Source organism: Etheostoma spectabile, chromosome 10 (genome assembly GCF_008692095.1).
Source record: "Etheostoma spectabile isolate EspeVRDwgs_2016 chromosome 10, UIUC_Espe_1.0, whole genome shotgun sequence".
NCBI lineage: Eukaryota > Metazoa > Chordata > Actinopteri > Perciformes > Percidae > Etheostoma > Etheostoma spectabile.
In genome coordinates this window covers 21226075-21251236 of record NC_045742.1, presented here as the reverse complement: position 1 = coordinate 21251236, position 25162 = coordinate 21226075, and the positions used below count along the sequence as shown (strand labels likewise).

Below are 25162 nucleotides of genomic sequence, written 5' to 3'. Positions count from 1 at the left end.
TGAAAAGAACTTAAAGATAACAATTATTTGTGACAAAACATTCAACAGCAGAAAATCATAAACAGGAATTTACATTAATCAGACACTTAGTGGTATGCTAATCTAAGCGGTTACTAATACAAAGCTTTTACAGAACATGACATACTGAAAGGAACAGAGTGAAAAATAAACGTTCATGGGCACAAAGGTCTGAGGAACAGTTATCTATTATTTTATGGCACCCCAAGCCATACTCAAACATTTCTCTAAGAACTCTATGGTAAATACTGAGATGATCTAGTATCAAAGGTACAATATATTATCAGAGGTTGGATCAGGCTCTTGAACCCAGCTCAGGCCTTTTATGGTCCACCCACCATTTGAGTTGGCTTCCTCATAGAGGTCCGGTGTCTAACCAATGACCAGGGAGCGGGGGGGAAGATAAATCAGTTGCAGTATCAGTGGCAAAAGAACCAATGATCTATCATCATCCACTCATCACACATACTGTTTCTTGTGGGCCTGTGAGGCGAGGTCTTTGGCTTTCTCCTTAGCTGCCAGCGCCGTCTCTCTTGCTCGCTCCGTAGCAGTTTCCGCTAAGGTTCTTGACGGAGTTTCACCTACAGAAGTCATAACATATTGGTTATATCGGTGGAATTATTCATATATTTACGTGGTTCTAGAAAACCTACGCTATCCCTTCATAGTCCTGAATTGTGTAATAAACATACACTTGCATAACATTTTAATAATTCATTTGATTTGGACTGATTTCCTGCTCCTCTGTGTGTTGGTGACGGGGATCTTACCAACAATACACCACCAGTGCTTCAACAGGAAACAGCTAGAGGTTGATACACTTTAAATATAAAAGACATGTTTAGCTCATGTATTCAATACCTTTACTTAGTTTGAACTCAACGGTTTTGCAACATATTTTACCATTTTTGACTTTAACCCAAACTGTCTTCTTTCAAATCCAAATCACACAGTTAAGCCAGTAAGTGAATAGCTTCCCTTGTATGGCCTCATTACAGCCAAACTGAATATCTTAACTTTCTAATAAAAGGGGATTTTAAACATTGCAAGAACTGTTAACATACAACTGAAATTCCATGCAATTTGAAAGACTTAAAAGACTCAACTTGCATATTTTGTTCCTTTAGGTGTTTTATTTCCCTTCAATCACTTGTCCATCTTGTACTTTACAAGTACTTTTCTGCTAACCCGAATCTTAGCAGCCTAACTAGCATCAGATCAGAGTACTTCCATTTTCATTGCAGATATTTTGACTTGTCACAGCAGGAAAAACACTAGTGTTGCCAATACAAAGTGACGATGCCTTCGTTCCAGCACCTAATGTAATGCACTAATTATCGTTGGTAATATTATTGACAATTTACCTTGCATTTTGGCCAGCACATACTCAAAGCCTTTCATGGTCTTTGTAACACTGTTCTTGAACCTTGCAAGACCAAATTCCTGGAAAGAGAAGACACAAAGTCAACAGAGACAAAAATAAAAAACACAGACAGAGATTAATGTGTCAACATCCTATAAGTCATGTCAGGGTTAGGTCCTTCCCCTGCTGTTTGACAACTGCCCTTGTTGGCTGTATCAGCAATGGACAGGAGGCTGAGTACAGGAGTGTGGTGGACTGAACACCTGCAACTTTTATTAATAGTTCTACATAGGCTCCAAGAGAGCATTCACAGTTGTTGTGGTCTGCGTCACCCGGACATGAAGTTACATTTTTGGGGAGGTGTACATGGGGCTGCGACATAGGCTATGGCGTGGGGCATGTATCTACGCATACCTACGTACATACCTACCGCATGGATTCAGTGCAGATGGCTGACAGCTTCAGTAACTCAGCTGTTGCATCTTAACACAATGTCTTATGTGACCAATTACAGAATGAAAGATAGGCGGGAGAGTCTTCCTTTCAGACGCCCCACACCACTTTCTCGGAGTTGTTACGTAGTGTGGTGCTCCACTTTACGCTACTGACCTGAATAGCTCTGGAGAGCCCATAGATATTGGATGAGATCCAAGCTTCTCTTTTTATCTGTGTCCAGCTGCTATTGTCAGGGTTAATTTGGTACTCGCACCGCTCTTCCACGGACTGGGACAGAGAGAGAGAAAAAAGCAGCAACATGAGGCCATGTTATTACATTGGGCAATGCTGATCGCCTCTAGAAGCAAACATCGAGGTACCATGAGGCGAGCGTGACTGATGTTCCACGTGAGTGTGGTCATGGTCCTTTTCAGAGGGTCCACAATAGAGTCCTCAATGATGTATGCCGAGCTGGCCATGTGCTTTGGGAGGTACCGCTCCATCCATCGAGGCGCTCGGCTCGTTTTGGTCAAGAGACGTCTGGAAATGAGGCAGTTGGTTGGAGTAACCTCTCGGAAAATAATGTCCTCAGTCAAAACATGGTTACTGTGGGAGAGAAGAAATGGCTATGGATCAAAACCATACAAAACCTCTGTGTCATACCTATAAATAATTATGTCAACATCCTTTTGTTTATGCAGTCTCACGAAATGTGAAGACATTCAAATAAACAAACCCTGACATATGAGAAACTGAACCAGCAAGTGTTTAGCGAGATAACAGACTTCAAAACAATTCATCAATAATCAAAATTCTTGGAGATTTATAGCTTGGAAGACAGCTGAACTTAGTCTCGAAATTGGGAATTTTGCTCTGGACTCGATCCTTTGTGGAGCAACTTTGCTCGAACAAGAGCCTGTAACGTGGATGTAACGTCATTAGCATTTTTCTAAACTGCCGGGGCTTTCGGCTAGTAGCTAACATCAGCGGTAGCTAGCAGGTGAGTTTTGTTGACAACTATGCGTCGGTCAACATACGTCACATACTCCGAAAAAAAAAGAAGAAAATATTCACAGCTGTGAAGCTGGGACGTGTGTATATTGTCTGCATTAGTAGTTTATTTAAATGTTTGCCTGTCGATTTGTTAATCGACTAATCATTTCAGCTATGTTTTGTACCACATCACTGCTGTCTGGGGTAACAGCCCACTCAACCCCAGTGGTGAACATATATTGAGGTCCTTTACTTGAATAAAAGTAGCACCATCACTAGTAGTAGAAGTACAAAAGTATTAGCATCTTTAGTAAATGACTTATCAGTTGACAGAATGATGCTTTATCACATTATTGGACAATTACTACTGACATAGTGTGTAAAGTGTTATCAGCTAATCATTTGTTTAATATGTACAGTTGTACAGAACTAGCGTCTGAAATGTAGTGGAGTTGAGGTATAAAGGACCATAAAACAAAAATACCAAACTTAGTATAAGTACCTCAAAACTTTAACCAATCACACCGCTTAACCCTTGTGTTGTCTTCAAGTCAAAATTGAAAATCAACACTTTTGACGCTTTTTAATCAATGTTTTAAATATTTCTAACGTTTTTGTCCCTTTTCCCAACATTTGTCAATTTTGACATTTAACACTACGTAACACTAACTTATTAACTTTCGTTTTACAGTTATTTTCGGAATTTATGGTCAATACACCTCATTTTTTAGGAAATTATACCTAATGTTTCAGTTAGAAAAGCAGAAATTAGGAATTATTTTGACTAAAATTAAAGGAATGTATGTTGATGGATAATCACGGACAGGAATATGTCAACTTTTACTCACTTTATTTCATAAGCACTGTTTTCCCCCCCCCCCCCCCCAAATGCTATAAAATTGAATAAGACACCCCAAAATTATTGAAAGTAGAAATTTGTACTTGCCAAAGAGCGTTGTGTGGAATCAATCATGTTATTTTGTGTAATTACAATTGGGTAGTTAAAAAGAACATTGCTAGAGGCAAACGGGTCTATTTGACCCGAGGACAACATGAGGGTTAACCACGGTTTACCCTTTCCCTTAAATGTTGAGACAGAATAAAACTAGAATAGAAAATAGCAATACTTTTTAATCCCGACTATTTATGCAATGGAATATGGATAAAGATGTTTGTGCAAGGACACTGTATTCACCACTCCTCGCCCTCACCTGTAAGGGTTGGGATAGCGTTGCCAGAAAGCAACACACACTTGGTCCCAGTTGCTTTTGAGCAAACCTGCGCAGCAGAAATACTTCACCATTGTTCCCTGCGTTTACTGCGGCAAAGACCCTGTGGAGACACAGAGCAAAGAGAGAGAGATACAGCAGTGCTGGACGACACCAAAGTTGTTGTAAACACTGTTTACTCAACAGCAGTTTCGACAATAGAAAACAAACAAACATGTTTTTGTACGGAACAAGCAAGAAACGTCTTTAAAAAACAAACCATGGCTGAATTACACAATTTATGTTTGCTTTTGTCATACGTCGAAACTGAATCCTCGGCGTTAACACGGACACGAATTTCCCCGAACTTTCCAGCTAACGCTAAGTTACTATGACTACCGTCAGTCAGAAAAAAACATGATATTATATCCCAAATACCACGCTGGGTCTTTTGATATGGCTTGCAAAATCATTGTGGCTAACATTATAAGCACACAGACTGATTCATATATATCTACAGCGAGTGGCTATCAGATATAACGCTACTGTCACATCTGTCACGTACGCATTCCGCTTTAGCTAGCTTCCGCAGTAGAGCGCTAGCCTAGCACGAAGCAAACATGAATGAATGGCACAGTAAGTTGTGACCCACACATTTCTCTGACTGACATTCGGTTAGCAAATGGATGCGTTCATTTCAGAGGCAAAGACGGTTACCTTCAAAAGGAAAGTACTTCCATATTATACACCTGTCGGTATTAATTTCACCATGCAGCCACTAATGGCAGCTAGCCACCGACAGTCTGAGTCTGTCAAACGCATGTGGTCAAACGTGGAAAGGTCAAAAATCGACGTCACATCCGGTAGGTGGTGCAACTGCGATGCCCACCTTGAACACTAGAGGGCAGCAGGGGACTGTGCTAAATGCAACACAGCCTTCAAGAGTATTTATCTAAAGCGTGATTGTTGATGAGCATTTTTGGGTCAAATGTCATGTAATGTTTTCAAAACTACTTAAAGGGGCATCTCCTGCAATTTGTCTTTAACTCAAGGGTAAAAAACAAAAACATTATCATGGTTAATCTGACCTTGTCTTGCTGTTTTTGCAGACATATCCCTTTCAGAAAGCCATATTTTGGTTGCAGATGGATCATCTCTAATGCATAGGAAAATGATGTACTCATTAGCTCTAATGCCCAAAGGGTTTAATGAAATGGGTCTAGGCTCAGTGTTTGTCTGCTGGTAGTCCTGAAAAAAAGCTTACTTTATATAATAAACTATATAAAGTACAATAGGCTAAGCCAGGAAATCAGTAATGTGGGTGTCAAGAACCAGCCAAACAAAACTAATACACATTTTCTTTGCTGCAAAATGAATAACTCTGCGTAATCCACGTTTGTCTGGTTGTTCATTTAATGCTTCATTGGATGTTAGTTGGACCCACTAGTTCTTTATTTTATGTCTATCTTTAAGTCTAAATGACTATGTGCAGGACTTTGATTCACCCTGAAATAAATGCTTTGCTTCTATTTTCTTTTTTATGTATACTGTTTTCCCATCTATAGATGGATTTTCCAGCTGTCAGATTCAAGGAATTAAAGTCTATTTATATTAGAAAGTATGGAGGGTACATGTACTATGGACATGCACCAATGCACAGACTACTACCCACAAATGTTTTGAGTAGTTTACGGATGGCGTCAGTGTTAATACATTTTGTAATTTGCCACTATTTTCAGTTTTACTATACACCCAGACAGGATCATTTACCTTACTACTTCCTTGAATCCAAGCCAAGGTATCTTTATTTGACACTAAAAACTTCTTCTGATAGTCAAATTCAATTCTAGGAGTCAGCCTATGTGTGGACAGAGGCCGTATGGTTGATAATGTTCCTGCATTCATTTTTTTTTTTACATATCGTCAAAGCAGCGGCCAACATTGTATGATGAACAAATCAAGAAGTCTCACTTTGATCCCATTCCTTTTGACGCAGATGTGCTGCTGGCCCATCTAATCGGAAACAGCTGGTTGCCAGGTGAACATAATTAACTTTCTGGTTGGACAAAAATAGGCTCCTCTGGATTCCTTAGGCGAGGATTGAATGTTACTCTGCAACAACATTGGAATTGATCCAAAACGCAGCGTTTGGATTGATTAAATGAAGATCACCCAAATGTTTTGAACAGCCAACAAATAGAAAAACAAGTGTGAAAAATTAAACTTGTTTATACAATCATAATAATCACCTTCTTCCCCTAAGTAAGTATGAACAAATTAAAAGCCTGCAGGTGATGTATGTAATGGAGTGCAAAATGAATTGAACTTTACCTACCAACAAAAGTTCTGCATTTACAGGCGACACATTATACATTGTACCGAGTTAATTAACAGCCTAGTGAACATCTTAAACACATATTTGAATAGGTTTGACAAATGGATTTTCACTAGTAGGCTACCAGTTACAAAGGAAAGGAGAGCCTTACATAAAGCGATTTGCATGCAAAGCTTTGAGCCCTCTCTAGTGACATATAGATACTCAAGATCAAGCCAATTAAGTCAAAGGCTACTTTTGAATGCCAAACCACAGGTGCGTTCTATGTGTTCGGTAAAATCCTACAGGCTTTTTAAATTGTGTCAATCTCATACAGCAGTGGGAGGTTGTCCGCCATTACGACCGTTCAGAGTCAGCCTTCTTGTAGAGCGTGTCCTGAACGAGCCCTCGGGTGGAAGGAATCTAGCCTATCCTCACAACGGAACACCATGAGGAAGCCATTCCTGTAGTTTTTATTCATCCACCCATAGAGGAGAGGGTTGGTAAAAGTCGAACACATAGCTATGATATGGAACACTGTGTATATTAGTTTGTACTCCTTAAACCTGAGCACCAGGTCCAGATCACTGGCCAGCTGAAACACATGGAACGGCAGCCAGCAGGTAGCAAACACCACCACCACCAGCGCCAACATCTTGGTGGTCTTTTTGCGACGGTTGATGCTGTCGATACGGGTGGATGGGCTGATGTGATTCTTAAGTTTGACCCAGATGCAGATGTAAGTGTAACTGATGATGGCTAAAGGAAGAATGTACTGTAGGAGCAGCATGGAGAGGCTGTAGATGACTCCGTCCCTGCTGGTCCCGTGGGGCCACTTCTCAGAGCAGACAGCGATACGCAGGTTGATGGAAGGGATCTCTTCATGGCGGTACTCTCTGAAGATGGCCAAGGGTGCTGCCAGGACAGCAGACATAGTCCAGGTGAATGCCATGATGAGGAAGCTGGAGTGCCATGTGAGGCGCCGGCCAAGGTGAAAGATGATGCAGCGGTAACGCTCCAAAGCGATGACAGTCAGGGTCAGGATGGATACATGCACACTCAGGGCCTGGGCAAACGGCACCATGTGGCACAACACAGATCCAAACTTCCACTCATCTAGCAGAGTGTAAACCAGAGTGAAGGGCAAGCAGAGAGTGTCCACCAGGAGGTCTGCCAGAGCCAGGTTAGCTATGAAGAAGTTGGTCACTGTTCGCATGTTTCTGTAACGAATAATCATGTAAATGACAAGAGCGTTCCCCACCAGCCCCAGCAGAATGATGAGGGAATAAGCTGTGATCAGGGTGATCTGGACTCCAAGGTGCTTGGTGATGTCAGTGTGGAAACCAGGTGGATATAAACCCATGCTGTCGTTGAATTGCAACCAGGGAATGGTTTCCCCAAAATCCCCTTCGCTTGTGGTGTTGGATGTGTCTGGTGGGCTCATTTCATCGATAGATGCCAGATTATGGCAGTGCCGACCCCTGAGGAGAGAAAGCACATCAAATGAAATGATTTTCTGACATGGGACAGGCAGAGCAGTGTTCCCAAGAAGCTATCAAAAGAAAATGACAAAGGTGAGTCATTATTTCCCCACTTTTCTCTCCAATGAAGAATTCCCAACACGCCTGATCTGCATTGCTTGTCACTACCTACACCACTGTCGGATACACATGGCGTCACCGGTCACTTGTCTTCGCCAGGAGGTTGTGCAGGTGTCCCAAACAGCCAGTCTGACTTTCTAAAGCAGCAACAGGATACCTCACCGGCTTCTCATTGCCAAAGACTTCTTTTGGATTGAATGCCTGAAAAAGCCAGCAGTTCCCCTGCTGGGAAATGCACAATGGGTCTCTTTGAAGGTGGGCAATTATTCTAAATACAGTACATATAATTATTTTACCTATATAGCTCCCGGTTCATTCTCTTAATCTCTTAATGCCATACAAAACTTTTTTTTTCATTCAAATAACACGTCATTTATTCTCATGGCGTCATTCATAGAATGAACAGAATGATACACATCTATTTAATTATTCTCTTCATATCGCCTGAAAAGGGTAGTTTGCATTGTTAATGCCACACTGTTATTAAGTACATTATGTATTTAACTTGAGAGTAATGACAGCAATGCAATTTAAAAGATAAGAGTATTCTCTAATGGATGCCGCCTAATTATCAGAACAAATGGATGTTCTAAAAAACAAAGAAAAACAAATGCACATCTCAGTGACAGATGATAAGCAATAGAAAATCCTCTCTATGTGTACACTTGAACCCCCCCCCAAAAAAAAACAAAAAACAAAACAGACCATATTGCTACCTAGAGCTATTTAAATTAAAAATGTTTTTCTCCATATCCTGGGCACAAGTTTGATTACAGCATGCAGTTTTCCAAGGTACACAAGCACCTGTGCCATTATAAAGACTTAAGGGAAATGATGAAGAAAGCAGTGTTCAAAGCAAGATCATTAGAGCCACTGACTGCTCTCATACACAGGCGGCATCTCATAAAGGGAATATTGTGTGCTAAGCCTAATTTCTGACAAAAAGATCAACGCTGGCCCATGTTATGCAACCGTATGTTAGTAAGAAAAATATTTTCTCTTTTCAGTACTTTCTATAGTTCATTATCTTGTCATTTCTTCCAATTTCCTGCAAGAGGCTGAGAGCTTCTGCTGAATACAGAGAGAACCTTTTCTGACTACATGTATAAAAACTACTCTCCTCCTAAATTATGCTAATAATGCTCCATCTACTAAGCAGATTAATTCTTCTAATTACTTTAATTGACGTTAGACTCAGCCAGAGGCTTTCAACAAATCCACACGACTCAAACACCAAATTATTTAAAGTTTTCTTTATGGAATTACTGAGAAAAACAGGACACCATTTAGTGAGAGGTCATCTTTTTTGGTGATAGACACTCTTTGGTTGCTCCAGGGATCCTGTAGCCTAATTGTGTCACAGACTTTAAGACACAATCATTTAGTGAATACTTTGCTTTTTCATTGTTAGGAAAACAATATGTTATTTTTGCTTTATGATCAAATCTAACTACACAATAATGACATTGTCGTCTCTGCAATTAACTCCAAGCAGCAAAAGGTCTATAGGTGCATATATATACACTACCGGTCAAAAGTTTGGGTTCACATACAAATTTTTATTCCTCTCCATTATAGACAGAATACCAGCTGATCTGAGTGGGGGGCTGATCTTTAATGCAATATCTACATTGGCCATTATCAGCAACCATTCACCCAATGTTCCAAAGGCACATTCTGTTTACTAATCTGATATCATTATAAAAAACTAACTAGAAAAACATTAGCGAACTCTTTTGCAATTATGTCAGCACATAATGTAATCTGAAAACTGCTGCCCTGGTTAAAAAAACAATGCAACTGATCTCAGCTGGGATTCTGTCTACAATGGAGTGCAATGGAAATTTGTGAGTGACCCCAAACTTTTGACCGGTAGTGTATATATAAAAGATTGTATGCATGTCCATAGACATAGTACAATAATACAGCCTGGGTTCTGCAAGATTTGAGTACACATGTAACTGTAGGTATTAGGCCTAAAGGAGAGGAAAGTTTCATTGATTTAGAATCTCTACAGACACATTGTGTGTCATGAAAAGACTCCCAGGGTATCTCTGAAACTATAGGGACCAAATTGCGGCAATGACAACTGTCAGTGTTGCAGTGCCAATGAAGCAAAACGCACGCACAGCCCGCCTGTACCCTCTGTCACCAGAGCAGGCTGCCACGCAAGAGCACGCAGGGATTGATCAGGCAGACTGGATGCGACACATGCACTTTACAAAGCATCAGTAAATTACCAAAGCACCCTTTCTGATCAGAGAGGGTAATTCTGGAATCTGTTACCATACACCTGCTGGAGCAAAACAAACACCACAATTTAACCGACTTCTAGAGAACTCTACGCACTGCCTGCCATCAAATGATGAGATACCTAATTCCCAATCTATTAGGCATTGATTGTGTGCTCGTGCATGCGTAATTCTTTGCCATTTGTTTAACTAACTGAATAGTGCGCATTCAAATATCTTCAAGTGAGCGCTCAACGCTTATTCAACCGGCTAGACAGGTGCAAAGCGTTTGCCTCCAACACAAATGTGGCACGTAATTTGGACATGCTCTCATGTCCAAATTACGCACATGTAACAGTTCCACCAACTACAGGTTACCCTGCACAAAAGAACTGATTTTAATGTTTTTCTCCTCAGGGATATATTTTTTGCCACTAAAGTAGCCTCGCAATATTCATTTAAAGTCTAAAAGAACAATATCCACATATCGATGGACTCACCTTTCCCCCTATATCTCCTTTTGCAAACGCGTCTTCACTGGAGAGTGGCGTGAAACAAGGGGGGAAAATCCCGAAGCTCCTCCCAAGCAGTAGCGCCCAGTGCGCATCTTGTGGCTCGACTGTGCGTTCCTGAGGCAGGTCTACAGGATTCAGTGTGAGCGTCCACGGTGCCAGGGACTGTCACTGGAGATTTGCGCTCTGCAGTTCATAGTTTTCAAGTGAGGAGTCTATGTAATTTAATTTCCATTGCATAACACAGTAAAGATATCACAGAATGTCCTTTAAATTGCCAATGCAGAGTTACGTCACTGAGTTTATTGCATTTTGCAGTTTTATCTCCATTTATTCTTCTTTTTTTTTTTTTTATTTCCAGACAGGCTTTCTACTTCCTATCTGAAATCGTATACATGTGTACAACTTTGACTGGACTTTGGAACAATTCAGCATTGTAAAGCAAATCCTCATATATTGCTTTATTTGACGCTCCACTGTCACAGCTGATCTAATTACAGCAATCACACGAGCAGCATTTAAATCAAACTGTCTTGTTGTTGTGCAACAAGCCAGTTAATTGCATGATACCACTGTTGAAGACACATCTCTTCTGTGAGTCATGGCGTTAGAAATGGATGATTGAATTGCAGTATGGTTGTGAATTCAAATCAAAATGTTAATATTTGGGGTGTTATTCATCACCAGAATTACTTCAAATCCTATGGGGTTATTGTGTGCCTGGAGCTGTTTTCCCCCATTTACTGTAGCAAAGCTTGGAGAGGTTTGTGAAAAGATAGGACATTTCTCAAAGCGGATTTCGACAGTGTGTGCAGTATAGGACGTTTCCAAGGTAAGAACAATAAAACTCTAAACGTACCATAAGCAGTTACCTTGAAATAAATGGTATTTAGAGTCTCCAATAATATTGAAACAAGAAGACATAAACAAATTGAAAAAGAAGTTACATGTATCATGTATGTACAGCAACATGCAAAATTTGCTGCTTGAATTTTGTTAGTATGACTTTTTGTGCTTATTTCCTTGATGTTATATCCCGTATCAGTTGAGGTAGACTTCTCTTTGTCATAGATTCCAAAAGTTTACGATAATGAACTAAAGTTGTAGTGTTGGAAAACTCTCAGTTGGTCCAGTGTAGCCTAGACTGAAGATATGGATTGTGTCGAGACACTGTCATTGTAACAATATTTGGAGTTTCTGTTTGATGTGAGTTATGTATATCCCTCTAAATTATTAACTCAGAGATTTAGTGGGAATGTCATGAGATAATTAAGGAACTGAAACATGCTGTCACTTTGTTTTATCCATAACCGAAGGAGTTTTAGCCGCATCAAAATTGTGATTTTGATTACAGAACAGCATGCCTCCCTCGCCTCTGCATGATGGAGCAACATTATATGTAATACTTGGATTCTCTTGGTGGGATTTTATTTGATGTAATAATTGACGCACTGATTGACTCAGCAACAAACGTTACGCAGGGATTGGGGCAGGCTGCCTCTCTGCTTCCATTTAGTCTTTCAATTATGAGAGCTGTCCCCCAGCCTCCATGTGTGGGCCTACTGGGTCACTCTGCAGTCAAGGTTGACTTTCCTCAGGCGGACTTGCATGCGTTACTGATAGGCTGAAGGATTTCAGTGCCTACACCAAACTAGGGGAGGGAATCTCCAGACACCTCCCGATACAATATCATCACGATACTTAAGCCACGATACAATATTATTGCGATTTTAAACATATTGCAATATTCTGCGATATATTGCAAATTATAACCTTTTTCCCAACTTCAAATTTTTCCCAATTTCAAGTGTCCCTAAAGGAAAACTTTGTCAAAATCTGTTTTCATCTAAAAAGATACATTTCTCTGTTTGTTTATATCACTTCAATTTTATTGCTGCAAAATGGGATTATTAAGCAGACAAACTGACCAACACACATATAATAAAAGATCAATACTTGGCGCCTGTGTATCAATTTTTCCCCTACCCATACCACACACCTGCTTATACCACAAACCTGCTTATCTCCAACAGGTTCTGAAAGTGGAAGTTTCACAGTGTGACTCTGTATAAAATGATTGTCAGTAGGGCTGGGCGACTGTGGCAACATTCTAGGGTTGACAGTTGGTGCTTTAACAAAACATCTTCACACTTACATTTTTGATAAATAATCATCAGTAATGTGGACATAATGTCTAAGTGGGGTAAAAGGCTACACCAGTCTGGTGAGTTCAGAAAATGACATCACTTTACTGTAATGCAGCCTTTAAAAACAGTCAAAGATAACACTTATGTCATATCACGATATCCAAAATCTAAGACGATATCCAGTCTCAGGTCATGATATCAATACAATATCGATATATTGCCCAGCACTAATTATCAGTTTAAGTTAAATCCAGGTGCAGGACTGTAAGGCCTCGTGTTTGCAAGTGACATTAATAATGATTTTGATGTTTCATTTAGCAGAATTACATTGTGTTGTTATATCTAAAAAGCAGCTGAAGACACACCTGTTTCAACTAGCTTTTGTCTCAGGTTTATAATTTGGGGTCTTTTAGTCTCAGAAAAATGATCAAAGATTTTATACTCAAGCACAGAACCCCTTGAACCCTTTGGAGGAGAAACTGGACTTAAAACGCCTTGGTGCCCACCAGCCTCGGGATATTGTCATCACTCAAACTGCTGGTAAAAGTAACCGCGGTTAAACGTGGAGTGGTTAGCTTATAAATTAAGTCAAGTTTGCCCAGAGGAAAAACCGCCACGTTGCCTTTCTCTTTAGTGAACCGTCAGCGTTGGGTGAGTGAAAACACATTTTATCATCCTGCCTTTGTGGTGCTGGTCCGTATGTTGATCATGATTCATGTTGTGTTGGATTGATATTAGCTACGTTAGATGGTGACGAGTGTGTACGTGCTCGGTTGTTGGCGGATCTGTGTGCAACGCTGCATGATCTTAACTTTTTCTGGCTAAAATCTAACGTTACTGCCATGGCCCCCCCTGTAGCCGGGCTTGCAGTCACCCATTGATGGCTAAACAACTGGCACTGACGCCATTTTTTTGTTTTCTGTTATTTTGAAAGTGTAAATGATGGAAATAAAATCGAACTTTTTGTGACATATAATACGAATGTCTAATCTGTCATTTGATGCCTTTTAGAGATTATTCCATCTTTTCTTGGCTTCTTTATGCACATTAATACAAATTTTTACCTGGCGTGCCCAAACTTTCGAACCCCGCTGTACAACACTGTCTGTTTTGTGGAGCCATGCAGTATGTTAACAGAGTGAGATGCAGAGTATTCCAATTTTTAATTGGTTTAGAATTTTTTTATATGATCTTATCCAAATATTTACTATATTTCTTAGCAGATTTTCTATTCTGATAAAATGCCCCTTCGACTGATTAATGACCACACCACTTAAAACATCCTGGAATCGCTGGCTAAAGCAATAATTCCACTGTAGGTCTTTGTAGCTTCATTCATTTACCTGTGCTCGTATAAATCTACATGTACGTAACTAGTGAAGGACTGCCCTCCATATGGCCTGAGATTCTGTATTTATAGTCCACTGCTCTCTCTCTCCATCTGATCGTTGTTTTTGATCAGTTTCTGTGAGAACACTGGTGCTGATCTGATGACATGATCAGAGAGCATGGCGTCCTCATGGCACACATCCACAAAACTCAGAGTGCAGACACTGCTGTTGTCCTTCTTATCTCTTCCTCTTTCTGTCTGTCTGTCTGTCTGTCTGTCGTCTGTCTGTTTGTCTGTCTTCCTGTGTGTAGGCTGTGTGAAACAATGAATGTGGGAGTGGAGGACAGACAAACTGAGGAATCCCATTTGAGCCTCTTTCTTTTTCTCTCGCGTGTCTCACATAGGTTAAACTTGACAGGTGGAGACTGTAGCCTTATGCAGATAACAGCCTTTAGTTCTTTAGAGATTCAAATATTGATTTAAAAGGATCAGTTGAGGTGGTTCTGGCATCTGGTAAGGATGCCTCCTAGGGAGGTGTTCCAGGCACGTCCAGCTGGGAGGAGGCCTCGGGGAAGACCCAGGACTAGGTGGAGGGATTATATCTACAACACGGCCTGGGAGCGCCTCGGGATTCTCCAGTCGGAGTGGTTGATGTGGCTCGGGAAAGGGAAGTTTGGGGTCCCCTGCTGGAGCTTTAACATCTCTGGGATGCTGAAGTTATACCTCCTGGTGTAGTTTTATTTTTTATAAGACAAGGCCAATGTGGCTTGGAAAGCAAAACTGATGTGGACCTGATCTTGGATCTCTGATACAGGTAGTATAGATGTTCTGCTTAAGTTAGTGAATCACAGGTGCACTTTACTAATTTTATACATGGGGAATTATTCAGCTTGTGAAAACAGATGTATGATGTCTACTGTCTGTTCCAAAGTCTGAAAAACTACCCTGATGAAGTCAGACACTCTTGAGTTGCAATATGGGAAATAATGGACCCAGTTATTGAGACATAAAAGTCAGGATATCTCAGCCGGTGATGCTTTGATTTTGTCCACTCCTTAACCCTCATGTTGTCCTCGGGTCAAATTGACCCATTTGCCTATATCAATGTTCTTTTTAACTACCCAAAATAACATGATTGATCCAAAGTACAAATCTCTACTTTCATTAATTTCTTATTATGTCTTATTCAATTTTATAGCATTTGGAAAAAAATTGAAGTGGTTTTGAAATAGTATTGAGTAAATGTTGACACATTCCAGTCTGTGATTATCCATTACATACATTCCTTTAATTTTAGTCTAATAATTCCTGTGTGAATTTCTGCTTTTCTAACTCAAACATTAGGTATAATTTCCTATGAATGAAGTTTATTGACCATAAATTCCCCAAAAAACTGTAAAACTAGTTAATAACTTAGTGTTACGTAATGTTGAAAACGTCCAAAAAAATGACAAACATTTAAAAAAAGCGCCAAGAGTGTTAAAAAAAAAGAAGAAAAAGTTAAAAACATTGATAAAAAGCGTCAACAAAAGTGCTGATTTTCACAAGGGTCAAGGTAACACAAGGGTTAAAAAATATGTCTCATGTAATTCAGCCAACTTCATTAAAGTGCAATACTAAATTGCTGGAGTGGTCCCATTTTAATAATAAAGGCATTTAGCATTCTTCAACCACAATTACAGCCTTAAAACACATCATTGTGGAGACGGCTTTAATTTAGTTATAGCTTTAATGTAGAGAGCTACAGCTCACAAAATTGATCTGTTCAATTAGCTGATAAAATTAGAAAAAAATTATCTGAAAATATCATGTAGGCTACGTGGTGGCTTTTCCAAAATTCCATTGTGGGGTTGTTTTTGGAATGTATAAAAGCCTGGCTACAGCTCTTGGAAAGACATAGTGCTTCTGAAAATTTGCAGTAGCCTAGTGGGGAAATGTATGGAGCTAGAACACAACATAGACAGTAACCTGTAGTAAGTTCACAGGAGTGTTCAGTGCAAAGTAAAACAGAAAGTGACTTAGGTGGAGAAGAGGAAAAAGTAGACTACCTGTCTGACTGCAATCACTCACATCCTGCCGTTTGCTGTGAAACAAATGAACCAATCAAAGGTGCGTTTGTAGCTGACACATGCGCAGTACGCGTGTACGTCGTGTTCCCAAACAGCAACCGAGGCAGGGTAGCGAAAGCAGAAGGGACTTTGAAGTATTTGGGCACACATTTCTCCAAGTAACATACAACGTAAGTTTATAAAAGTGTTAACTACGAGTTTATTACAGTCGCAAATGTCAAAGTTGCAAATTTGTTTTGTTTTGTGTTGCTTAAACAGGTTGTTTACTCGCTGTTTCACTTAGCTAAACGCTAGCAGGCTTCAGGCAGTGTAAAACCAAACGTTGCTCTAATGATACAAACCACAAGCTATTTCATATAGTCCCGTGATATGTCACACGATGTGTGACCCTGGTCACCCTGATCATTATTTACACTGGAACTGGCTGTCTTTTGCACTTTAAGTGTTACTGATTAGCATATTCTAAGAAGTGGAGAGTTATTTGCACCGATTTGTTATCAATGTCTGCCTTCCGAGGGGAAGTGCACAGCCCACTCTGCTGGATCCAGATTTAGACAATGAGTATCTTAATCTCATTTGAGGAAAACCAGGAAGTTGTTGCTGTAGATTGTACAATTTTAAATGTTTTTTTTCTTCCCCAGCTGACTGAACAATCAAACGTGTCTCTATCTAAACTGTCCACAGAAGGGGAGCCTTTGTTTACCACTCCCTGTCTCTCTCTACATCCAGACTTTTGCTTTTACTTCCTCAGTGTGGACACACTTTTGGCAACCATCCACCATGGCTGCGGCTGCTGCTGCTGTTGTTGCTAAATCCCCCAAAGGCAGCCTGAGAGAGGACCTGACATGTGCCATATGTTGTGACCTGTTCCGGGAGCCTGTCATGTTGGCCTGTATGCACCACTTCTGCAAACCCTGCATCTCCAGGTACTGGAGAGGGACTCAGGGGCCCGTGACCTGCCCGCAATGTCGCAAGGAGTTCAGCTCCAAGCAGTTCCAAACTAACTACCTTGTGACAGCCATGGTGGAGAAGGTCCGGGCCACCACCTCGGACACGTATATCAAAAACCTAGAGGTGAGTACACACCTACCGTGATCCTGCTGGCTGGCTGCCCTCCACTTCTTTACTCTCGGTCATCCGGAAAGTTTTATTAAATGTTTGTAAATCATAGACAAAAAAAACTAATGCTCCAAAGTAAACGGATCAATTGAAAACAAGGGTTGTGTAATCTTTGAGTTATGTAAGTTGAATACAATTGTATTCTATGTTTCAGTCCACATCTGTGTTTATTTCACTGTAGTTCCACCCTGAACACATCTCGTTTGAATTGCTCAGGGCACAGTTAACTCTCCACTCCCTTTTTATATTACTTTGTACGACAGGAGGAAATATTGCTTAACCCGAGGCAGAAAACCACAATAATAAAACCACCTGTTCAAAATTCCAGTAATAAATCATACCTTTGTCCCTCTTGATAAATGTAATTGTTTTTCATACTGTACCAGAAAGGTGTTTATTCAATGTTATGGTTGTTTTTAAAAAAACTTGTTTGACATTTGGGAAAATATGTTTATTCACTATCTTGCTAAGAGTTGGATGAGAAGTTGTATACTTCTCTCACCAGTACATAGAAGGCTAAAGCCAGCAGCTGCTTAGCTTAGCATAAAGACTGGACACAGGGGAAACAACTAACCTGCCTAGGTCCAAAGGTTAATCAAATCCACCTACACTTCTTAACACTCACTTATTAACACATTCTATCTTGTTTGTTTTATTTATCACAAAACAACAAGTGGCAGTTTTAAAGTAGAGATGTTCTGATACCATTTTTCCTTCCTAATAATGATTCCAATACCTGAAATATATGTCTGTATATATATATGTTTGTATACTGTATATATGTTTTACCAGCTGTATTTTAATACTAACCCTGTATGTATGTGATATTATTGCTAACAGTGGGTTTATGGTCCGGCTTAGATCCCTTTTGTAAAACATGAACAAATACACACAGGGAATTAGGAATGTAACTATGAAAATTTAACCTCACGGTTATAATGAACAAAAATATTCAGGTTTTCGGTATTATCGTGTAAAAAAAGAAATAAAAAAAGAATGTGTTCAATGCCTTTTAGCAACAATCTTTTTCCTGCGCGTTCTTCAGACAGGATACCTATCTTCAATCAACATTCTTATAATAACCCAAATATGCTCATGCTTCAGACTTAGTCCTCATAGAGGGCTGATAAATGTCCTGAACGCTTTCATCTCCTCCTTCTGTCTTTATTCCTCTTCAAGAAACGCACGTCGTAGGTTACGCAATGGGCCTGCCCGGCAACTTCAAGCTGGGAAGGATTAAACACACGGTTTCCACACCGTGGTAATCCACCACAATAATTATGATATTTTAAATGCAAACGGTAATTGTTATCATCAACATTTCCATCATGGTGAACCGTTACACCGTTAATCGTTACATCCCTACAGGGAATTAATGCCATAGAGATGCATTCTATTATCGACAGTCAGTCATAATGGAAAAAGAACATAAATAAAGTACTTTTAAGGTAGATTTTTTTCCTTAGGGCTAAATTACGTTGTATCGAATCGGTGCATAGACTTGCATACTCACCGATACCAGCATATCAGACCGTATCGGCAACATTTCTGATACTGGTATTAAAAGTACTTTATTTCAAAGGTCTTTGTGTTGGACTATTCCTTGGCTGGCTACAGTCACTTTTTCTAGTCTCCGCTGGATGCCTGGCAACCCCATGGAGACTTCAGTAAAGTGCAAAAGTGTACTACAATATTAAACTATTTCTAATAGGCTGTACTTTGTGCTTTTGTCTCACTAGATTATATATATATTATATTTTATGTAAATGAGGAGGGGAACAAAACATTGGATATACATCTTTCAATAAAATGGCAGTTTAAGGCTACAACAACAACACAAAGTACATCCTTAAAAACACAATGGGAATGGAGTTGACTCAACACCTCTCACTCAGTATTCAGCACGTTTACAGTTGTTTATGAGCTCCTTGATGCTCTGCTCACTCTCCCACTATGTGCTATTGTTTCTGTCTCCACATTGATTTGATTTCCATATTGCTATACAGAAACAACTGAAAGAGACTTTGGAAAGCCATCGCCAGAAAAAGGAGGATGTCATCAACAGTATTCGCAGAGACAAAGACAAGATGGATACCATAAAGGTACACTCCGCTGGGGAACTCAGAGGGTGGTAGCACTTAACAGATAACAATGCGCACGTCCCTCCCTAATGGCTGTTTGCAGTATGTCACTGTGCATATTTAGTGGTGTTTGCAGATGATGCTAAGTGACAGTTTGTGCTTTTTGATATGTAAAACAAGAGGGTCTCACACTTGGGTGCATAAATGCTTTTCTAACAATGCAAAGGAAATCTTTACATTGCAGTCTTACTCTTCCATGACAATTATTCTGTTATATTTTCTTCAACAAAAAGACCTCGTGCATCCAACCATGCACTTCTAATTAAGCTTTAAATCACTTAAACAAGAGATAAGATTTTATTACACATGACAAACTGCACGGGCAGAGGCGACAGAAACCACATCACAGCTAATGTGTATGTGACAGATGGAAGATAAGAGCTTGAGTTGAGTTGTGCATGCTGTGCTGAGATGAACAGGAAATCCTTCCCCACTTAAACAGTCTGTATTTGTTTGACACATAGATTTTTTATGCGAAGTGTAGGTTCATTACCCCTTGCTTGTCTCTCTCTAGAGATGTTCACTTTTGCGGAAGCTATTTAGGGCTTTAATGGAACAAGCCACTTGGCAAAAACATAGCTGTGGTAATATAAAGATAGCAAGATGCTACATTATGTCCTCTACCTGTAACATCAGTCATTTTCCCCGGTCACAGAGATTCGGAGCAGATCTTGAGGCTCGTGTCAAAGGGGAATTCAGAGCTCTTTATCAGATGTTGCATGACGAGGAGACCTGCGTGCTGGAGCAGCTGAGGAGAGAGCAGGAGGAGGAGCTGGAGAAAGTCCAGCGCCACCTGGAGGCCATGGAGATGGCCGTGAGGGAGCTGGAGGATAATATGAGAGCACTACAGCAGGCTAGCGGCGCCACTGAGAACGTCATGCTGACTGAGGTAAGGTCTCGGCTCTGACAAAACTGTTCAAACGAGAATCCAAGTTTGACTGACATGTTTTGGTGCATCAAAGTAGCTTTCAAGCTGTGAATTTGTAGATCACATGTGAAGTTTTTATGAAACCCATGCTTTAAGTAATGTATTATTGTCACGTAGTCTGACAAGTTATTAATGTGATTTGTCTTTTATTACTTTCTCTCCAGCTCCCACAGCTAAGGTAAGTGTCCGTTTCAATGTTGTGTCTGATTGATTTATTTACCTTTGTGCATTTTTCCACCTGTCATATGCTTATTTGATTTCTACCTCCATTTAGTGTCATTTGTGCTGAAAAAAATGACCCTCATTAAATGCGTGTTTGCTTTCTTCTGACAGGTCATGTGTGCTGGTGGATGTTGCCCCGGAGTTTGATACAAACGCTTTCAGCAACAAATACTTGGCCCCATTACAGTACATCACATGGAGGAAGATGTTCAAGTCTTTGGAGCCAGGTAATTTCCTCTGATGTCCTTCATCACTCACAAAAAAGACTTGATTGATTTTCAGTTTGAAATGTGACACTCTTGAATTTCATTTTCATTTAATGAATTATTCTATCCCGAAGGTCCTTCTCCATTAACGTTTGATGTCGACACAGCGCACCCGAACATTCAAGTCTCCAGGGACAAAACGGCGGCAGTTGAATGTGACGTCATGATCCCACATACGGACCACAACAAGCGTTTCCTCCAGTGCGTCAACATTTTGGCTGCCCAGGGCTTCCAGTCAGGCCGACACTACTGGGAGGTAGAAGTGGGCTCTAAGCCCAAGTGGGACCTGGGCGTGGCGTCTGAGGCCGTAGACAGGCAAGCTCGGATCAAGCTGAGCCCCGAAACCGGCTACTGGACGCTGAGGCTGCGGAATGGGAGCGAGTACTCGGCCGGCACACAGCCCTGGACGAGGCTGCAGATCGGCTCGTCCCCTCAGAGGCTCGGGGTTTTCTTAGACTGCGACGAGAGGAGGGTGTCCTTCTACAACGCCGGTGATATGAGTCTTCTCTACTCGTTCACCAACGGGCCGAGGGGCAAGGTATTCCCCTTCTTCAGCCCATGCATTAGTGACCGCAGTCAAAAACCTCCACCAATCAAACTCCTCCACTACCCTCATGTTGCTCTGTCAGGCTAACATGGGTGGAAAAGCTTTTCATTCACTTATTGGCCAATGACTGTTATCACGCAGCTTTAAAAAACAGTCCTACATTCTGTTACTATATCGATTTAAAAATGTCAGATTATTCTATTATTTTCCATGCTTTAATGATTGGGCATTACCAGATGCATCCAGTTTTTGTAATAAACCTTAACAGCCTTGAAATGATAAGGAAATAGCCATACTCACTGTATGATACAATTCCATTGTGCTGTAATTATTTGGAAGAGGCTCATTCGATTTGCAGGAGCAGTCAGCAGAAACATTAAAAAACACTAAATTCAACCATTTTGGGTCAAAAATAGTCCAGGTTTAATGCATCAAATTACATTTTAACACATACTGGCTATTTACTGTTCAACCAGATATCTTAAAAATTTGTTGAATGCATAAAGATGTATTTTCTGATTAATAATTCTGTTTACCCATATGTAACTTTACAGCATCCTTTGTAGTTCTGTAGATTCTTATTATAGCATACATGTTGATTTTTCATTATTTGTACATTCATTTTATCTACATTATGTGCCTAAATGTAATATATTACACACCTAATTTTGTATTGCTCAAAAAATAAACTTGTATTGTAGTTCTTCGCATTATTTAGTCTATGCAGTTTATTTACAGTGTTTTGATTGCATGTTTCGATCATTTCCTGGTGAAGACCCAAACAATTACTGTAAAACCTACTGATGCAAGTAATAAAACCAAATCCCTTTTTCTTTCATAAACAAACATAGTCTTTGATTCTCTTCTGCAGCTGCGATGCTGCACTCTTCCATGACCTCACTTGAAATAATCAAGGATGTTATTAAGCATCATCAAAGCAGAACGCACAACTATGAATACATGTGCCGCCTCTGACACTTAGCCAGCAGGAAGAGGCGGGCTCTCGGTTATCTTTACAAACACACAAGAGTGCCGACGTCCTGTTTCCTCCTGTCAGGTGAAAGGTCACATAAACAGAGTGACAGTGGGGATGCCTCTGGGCTGTTTGACGGGCCTCAGGGGCTATACTGAAGCAGGATGCTGCTGCCTCCTCTGCAGATTGGAAAAGTGGCACAATAACCTGTACCAGAGGGAAACCCATGCTCTTCCTGCACAGGGGCTAAATGGAGTGGGTCCGTTTACAAAACAACACACGAGTCACTCACTTTGACTTTTGAATTCAACTTAATCTCCTGAATTGAAGAAAGCTTTAAATTGAAATTAAATCTTAAAGAGATTATGAGGAGAGCCTTTATCTGTACATGGCTCTTTTTGGACCCTACGGCCTCTCTGGAAAGCTATTAGTGCCTCTACTATATATTATATTTTATGCCTTGGCTGGACCACACAGGCGTTAGACGCAGCCAGAGGCGGCATGTGTTTCGGATTGTCCGTCCATCCCATTCTTATAAACGTGATATCTCAGGAACGTTTTGAGGGAATTTCTTGAAAATTGGCACAAAGGTCCACTTGGACTCAAGAATAAACTGGTTAGACTTTATTAGTCACAGCTCAAAGGTCAAGGTCACCGTGACCTCACAAATTTCAATTTCCCTGTCATCTAACCATTCTAGTGTTATTAAATTGTTGGTAGCCTCCTTACGCATCAAAAATTGAAGCTGCATTTAGCAAAACTTTCTATTGACAGTTGGAAAAATGACAAAGTATAGTATATATTCATGATTTTCCACTTCCAGGATTGCTGGAAACCGTAAATTTCCTTTGTGCTGCTATTTTAAATTCCAATCAATTTATGTGGACTGTGATTAACTTCTCAGATCTCTGCAGGGTAAATCCAGACAGCTAGCTAGACTATCTGAGTTTTCTGTTGCAGGACTAAAACAACTTTAGAACATGCTCATGTTCCACCAAAACAACTTCCTTTCAGAGGCTGTTTTGCAGCGGCCCTGTGGCTCTGTGCCATGCTTAGCATGGCCAAAAAATTGCCAATGAACCAGAACACATTTATCTCCAATCCCAGAATGCTGTGTGTAGTACCCAGACCCTCTTGGCAGCGCTGTGGAAGAAGGTCCGGCAATGCGAGACTAGACAAAGTATAATTTGAACTTAGAGCTTTATCAACCAACTCTGCAGTTCCCCTCAGCTCTACTTAGCGCATTAGCATCTTTTAGCTAGTTATTTGGATTTTCTGTTCCACAACTTTAATGCTTTAGTTCACTCTCACCGCTCTTATCAACTTTGTTTTTAACAACAGGCAGTTGTTTCCAGCAACAAAAACTCCAACAAACCCACTGTACATTACCTACCCAGCCCCCAAAAAGTAGACAATGCTAGCAGCTAGCTAGCGGGTGAACACTGTGGAGCATTTAGCAGCTAAAGAGCCAGATATTTTCTTAAGGAGTTGGTGACCAAAACAGAACTAAAATGAGAGTAAATGATGGACTTACATTTGTCTGGTGGACAGAAAAAACAGCCTCCATATAAATGCTGTTGTCTATCTGTATCTGATGTATGTTCAAATGGTCAGCAGTTTGATAACACATTGGCTATAATATCTTTATAAACTGATATTATATCAATGATGTGTTGCTTTGCTGCCCTCAAGTGGCCAAAAAACTATTGAAACAAAATTAATTTAGGATTGTGAAAAGTTCTAGTTAACTAAATAACTCAAACTCCAGGTAGCATTTTCTTGATCTACAAGAGTTCGGCATCACAGAGGAATTTCTGTCGACCAGCTGCCTCCCACTCAACTTATTAGCTTCATGGCTATTTAGTTGATAAATAGTTTATATGCAGGCAGTGCACTGCTCCTTCTTCCAGTCAGGAAGCTTTCCATAATCGCTGACCGATTGAATGAACATGACCTACAACTTATGAGAAATTATGGCTGCCTCAATCAAAACAAAACAAAACCCCTCTTGAACAGTGACAGCTACTTTAAAGTATAGCTTGGCAGAGGGCGGTGTCGTGGGCATGGACTTCACTGAGAGAGCATGCGGGTTGCATGCACGCTCCACATCCTTCCTATGATAGTAACTGTGGATCTGTAATGTGTTTCCTGACCTGAGGATGGACCGGATGGTGTGCTGGCACTCCAAGGACAAGTCCTTGAGTCCGCAATTGTCTCTCAGGAGCCAGCAGGATTATTAACTGAAACCTTTTCATCTGACACAGCAGGGGCGATCATGCTATCATGCATGAGTCCTGTTGTTTGTTATCACTGTTGTCTGAATGGCTTGCCTGGATGCTTGTGTGTGTAGTTTATTGCCTTCTTGGCCATTCATGTGTTTTCATGCGTTTCTGACTATTATCTGTTTTATATTCAGAATGAGATTTGGTAACTCCCTGGACATAGCTTTGTTAGGCTAGCAACACAATTTAGTGTGTTTTTGTTCCTCTCAACCCGAGGGCGCTGCGGGCCTTAAACCAGGAGAACATTTTAATTACAACCATTCAATCACAACATTGTGTTTTAAGGTCAGAGAGGTGGATTGCCGTAAGGGGTCTGGGGGGAAACGTATGCCCACAAAAACACGCAATGATTCTTTGTTCCCTGTTGTTCCACACACTCCTGATGTCTGGTTCTCCACGGTTCCGAAATCATTGGGAATGACAACATTATCATGTTGTGAAATAAAACATTTTCTCTTATTGA

At 40.4% G+C, this 25162-nt stretch overlaps 3 protein-coding genes across 4 annotated transcripts; 1 reads left to right on the top strand and 2 right to left on the bottom strand.

Moving 5' to 3' along the window:
- prelid1a (PRELI domain containing 1a) lies at positions 1-4883 on the bottom strand. 2 transcript variants are annotated; one of them, XM_032528554.1, is made up of 6 exons: positions 4735-4883; positions 4021-4141; positions 2197-2422; positions 1991-2104; positions 1383-1461; positions 1-599 (listed from the first exon to the last, which is right to left on the bottom strand). In XM_032528554.1, the coding sequence occupies exons 2-6, from the start codon at positions 4110-4112 to the stop codon at positions 478-480; spliced, it is 633 nt and encodes a 210-aa protein (XP_032384445.1). In that variant the 5' UTR covers positions 4113-4141; positions 4735-4883; the 3' UTR covers positions 1-477. The 2 variants fall into 2 exon arrangements, with proteins under 2 accessions (XP_032384445.1, XP_032384446.1); XM_032528555.1 differs by having other exon boundaries at positions 4021-4152; positions 4733-4795.
- A 989-nt stretch (positions 4884-5872) lies between these two features.
- npy7r (neuropeptide Y receptor Y7) lies at positions 5873-10874 on the bottom strand. Its single transcript, XM_032528552.1, has 2 exons — positions 10664-10874; positions 5873-7812 (listed from the first exon to the last, which is right to left on the bottom strand). Exon 2 carries the CDS (start codon positions 7773-7775, stop codon positions 6705-6707), a length of 1071 nt encoding a protein of 356 aa, XP_032384443.1. The 5' UTR covers positions 7776-7812; positions 10664-10874; the 3' UTR covers positions 5873-6704.
- Positions 10875-16265: 5391 nt separating this feature from the next.
- Positions 16266-21821, top strand: trim105 (tripartite motif containing 105). Its single transcript, XM_032528549.1, has 7 exons — positions 16266-16391; positions 16951-17295; positions 19347-19442; positions 20137-20370; positions 20574-20587; positions 20743-20858; positions 20972-21821. Exons 1-7 carry the CDS (start codon positions 16281-16283, stop codon positions 21529-21531), a joined length of 1476 nt encoding a protein of 491 aa, XP_032384440.1. The 5' UTR covers positions 16266-16280; the 3' UTR covers positions 21532-21821.
- Positions 21822-25162: the final 3341 nt, after the last annotated feature.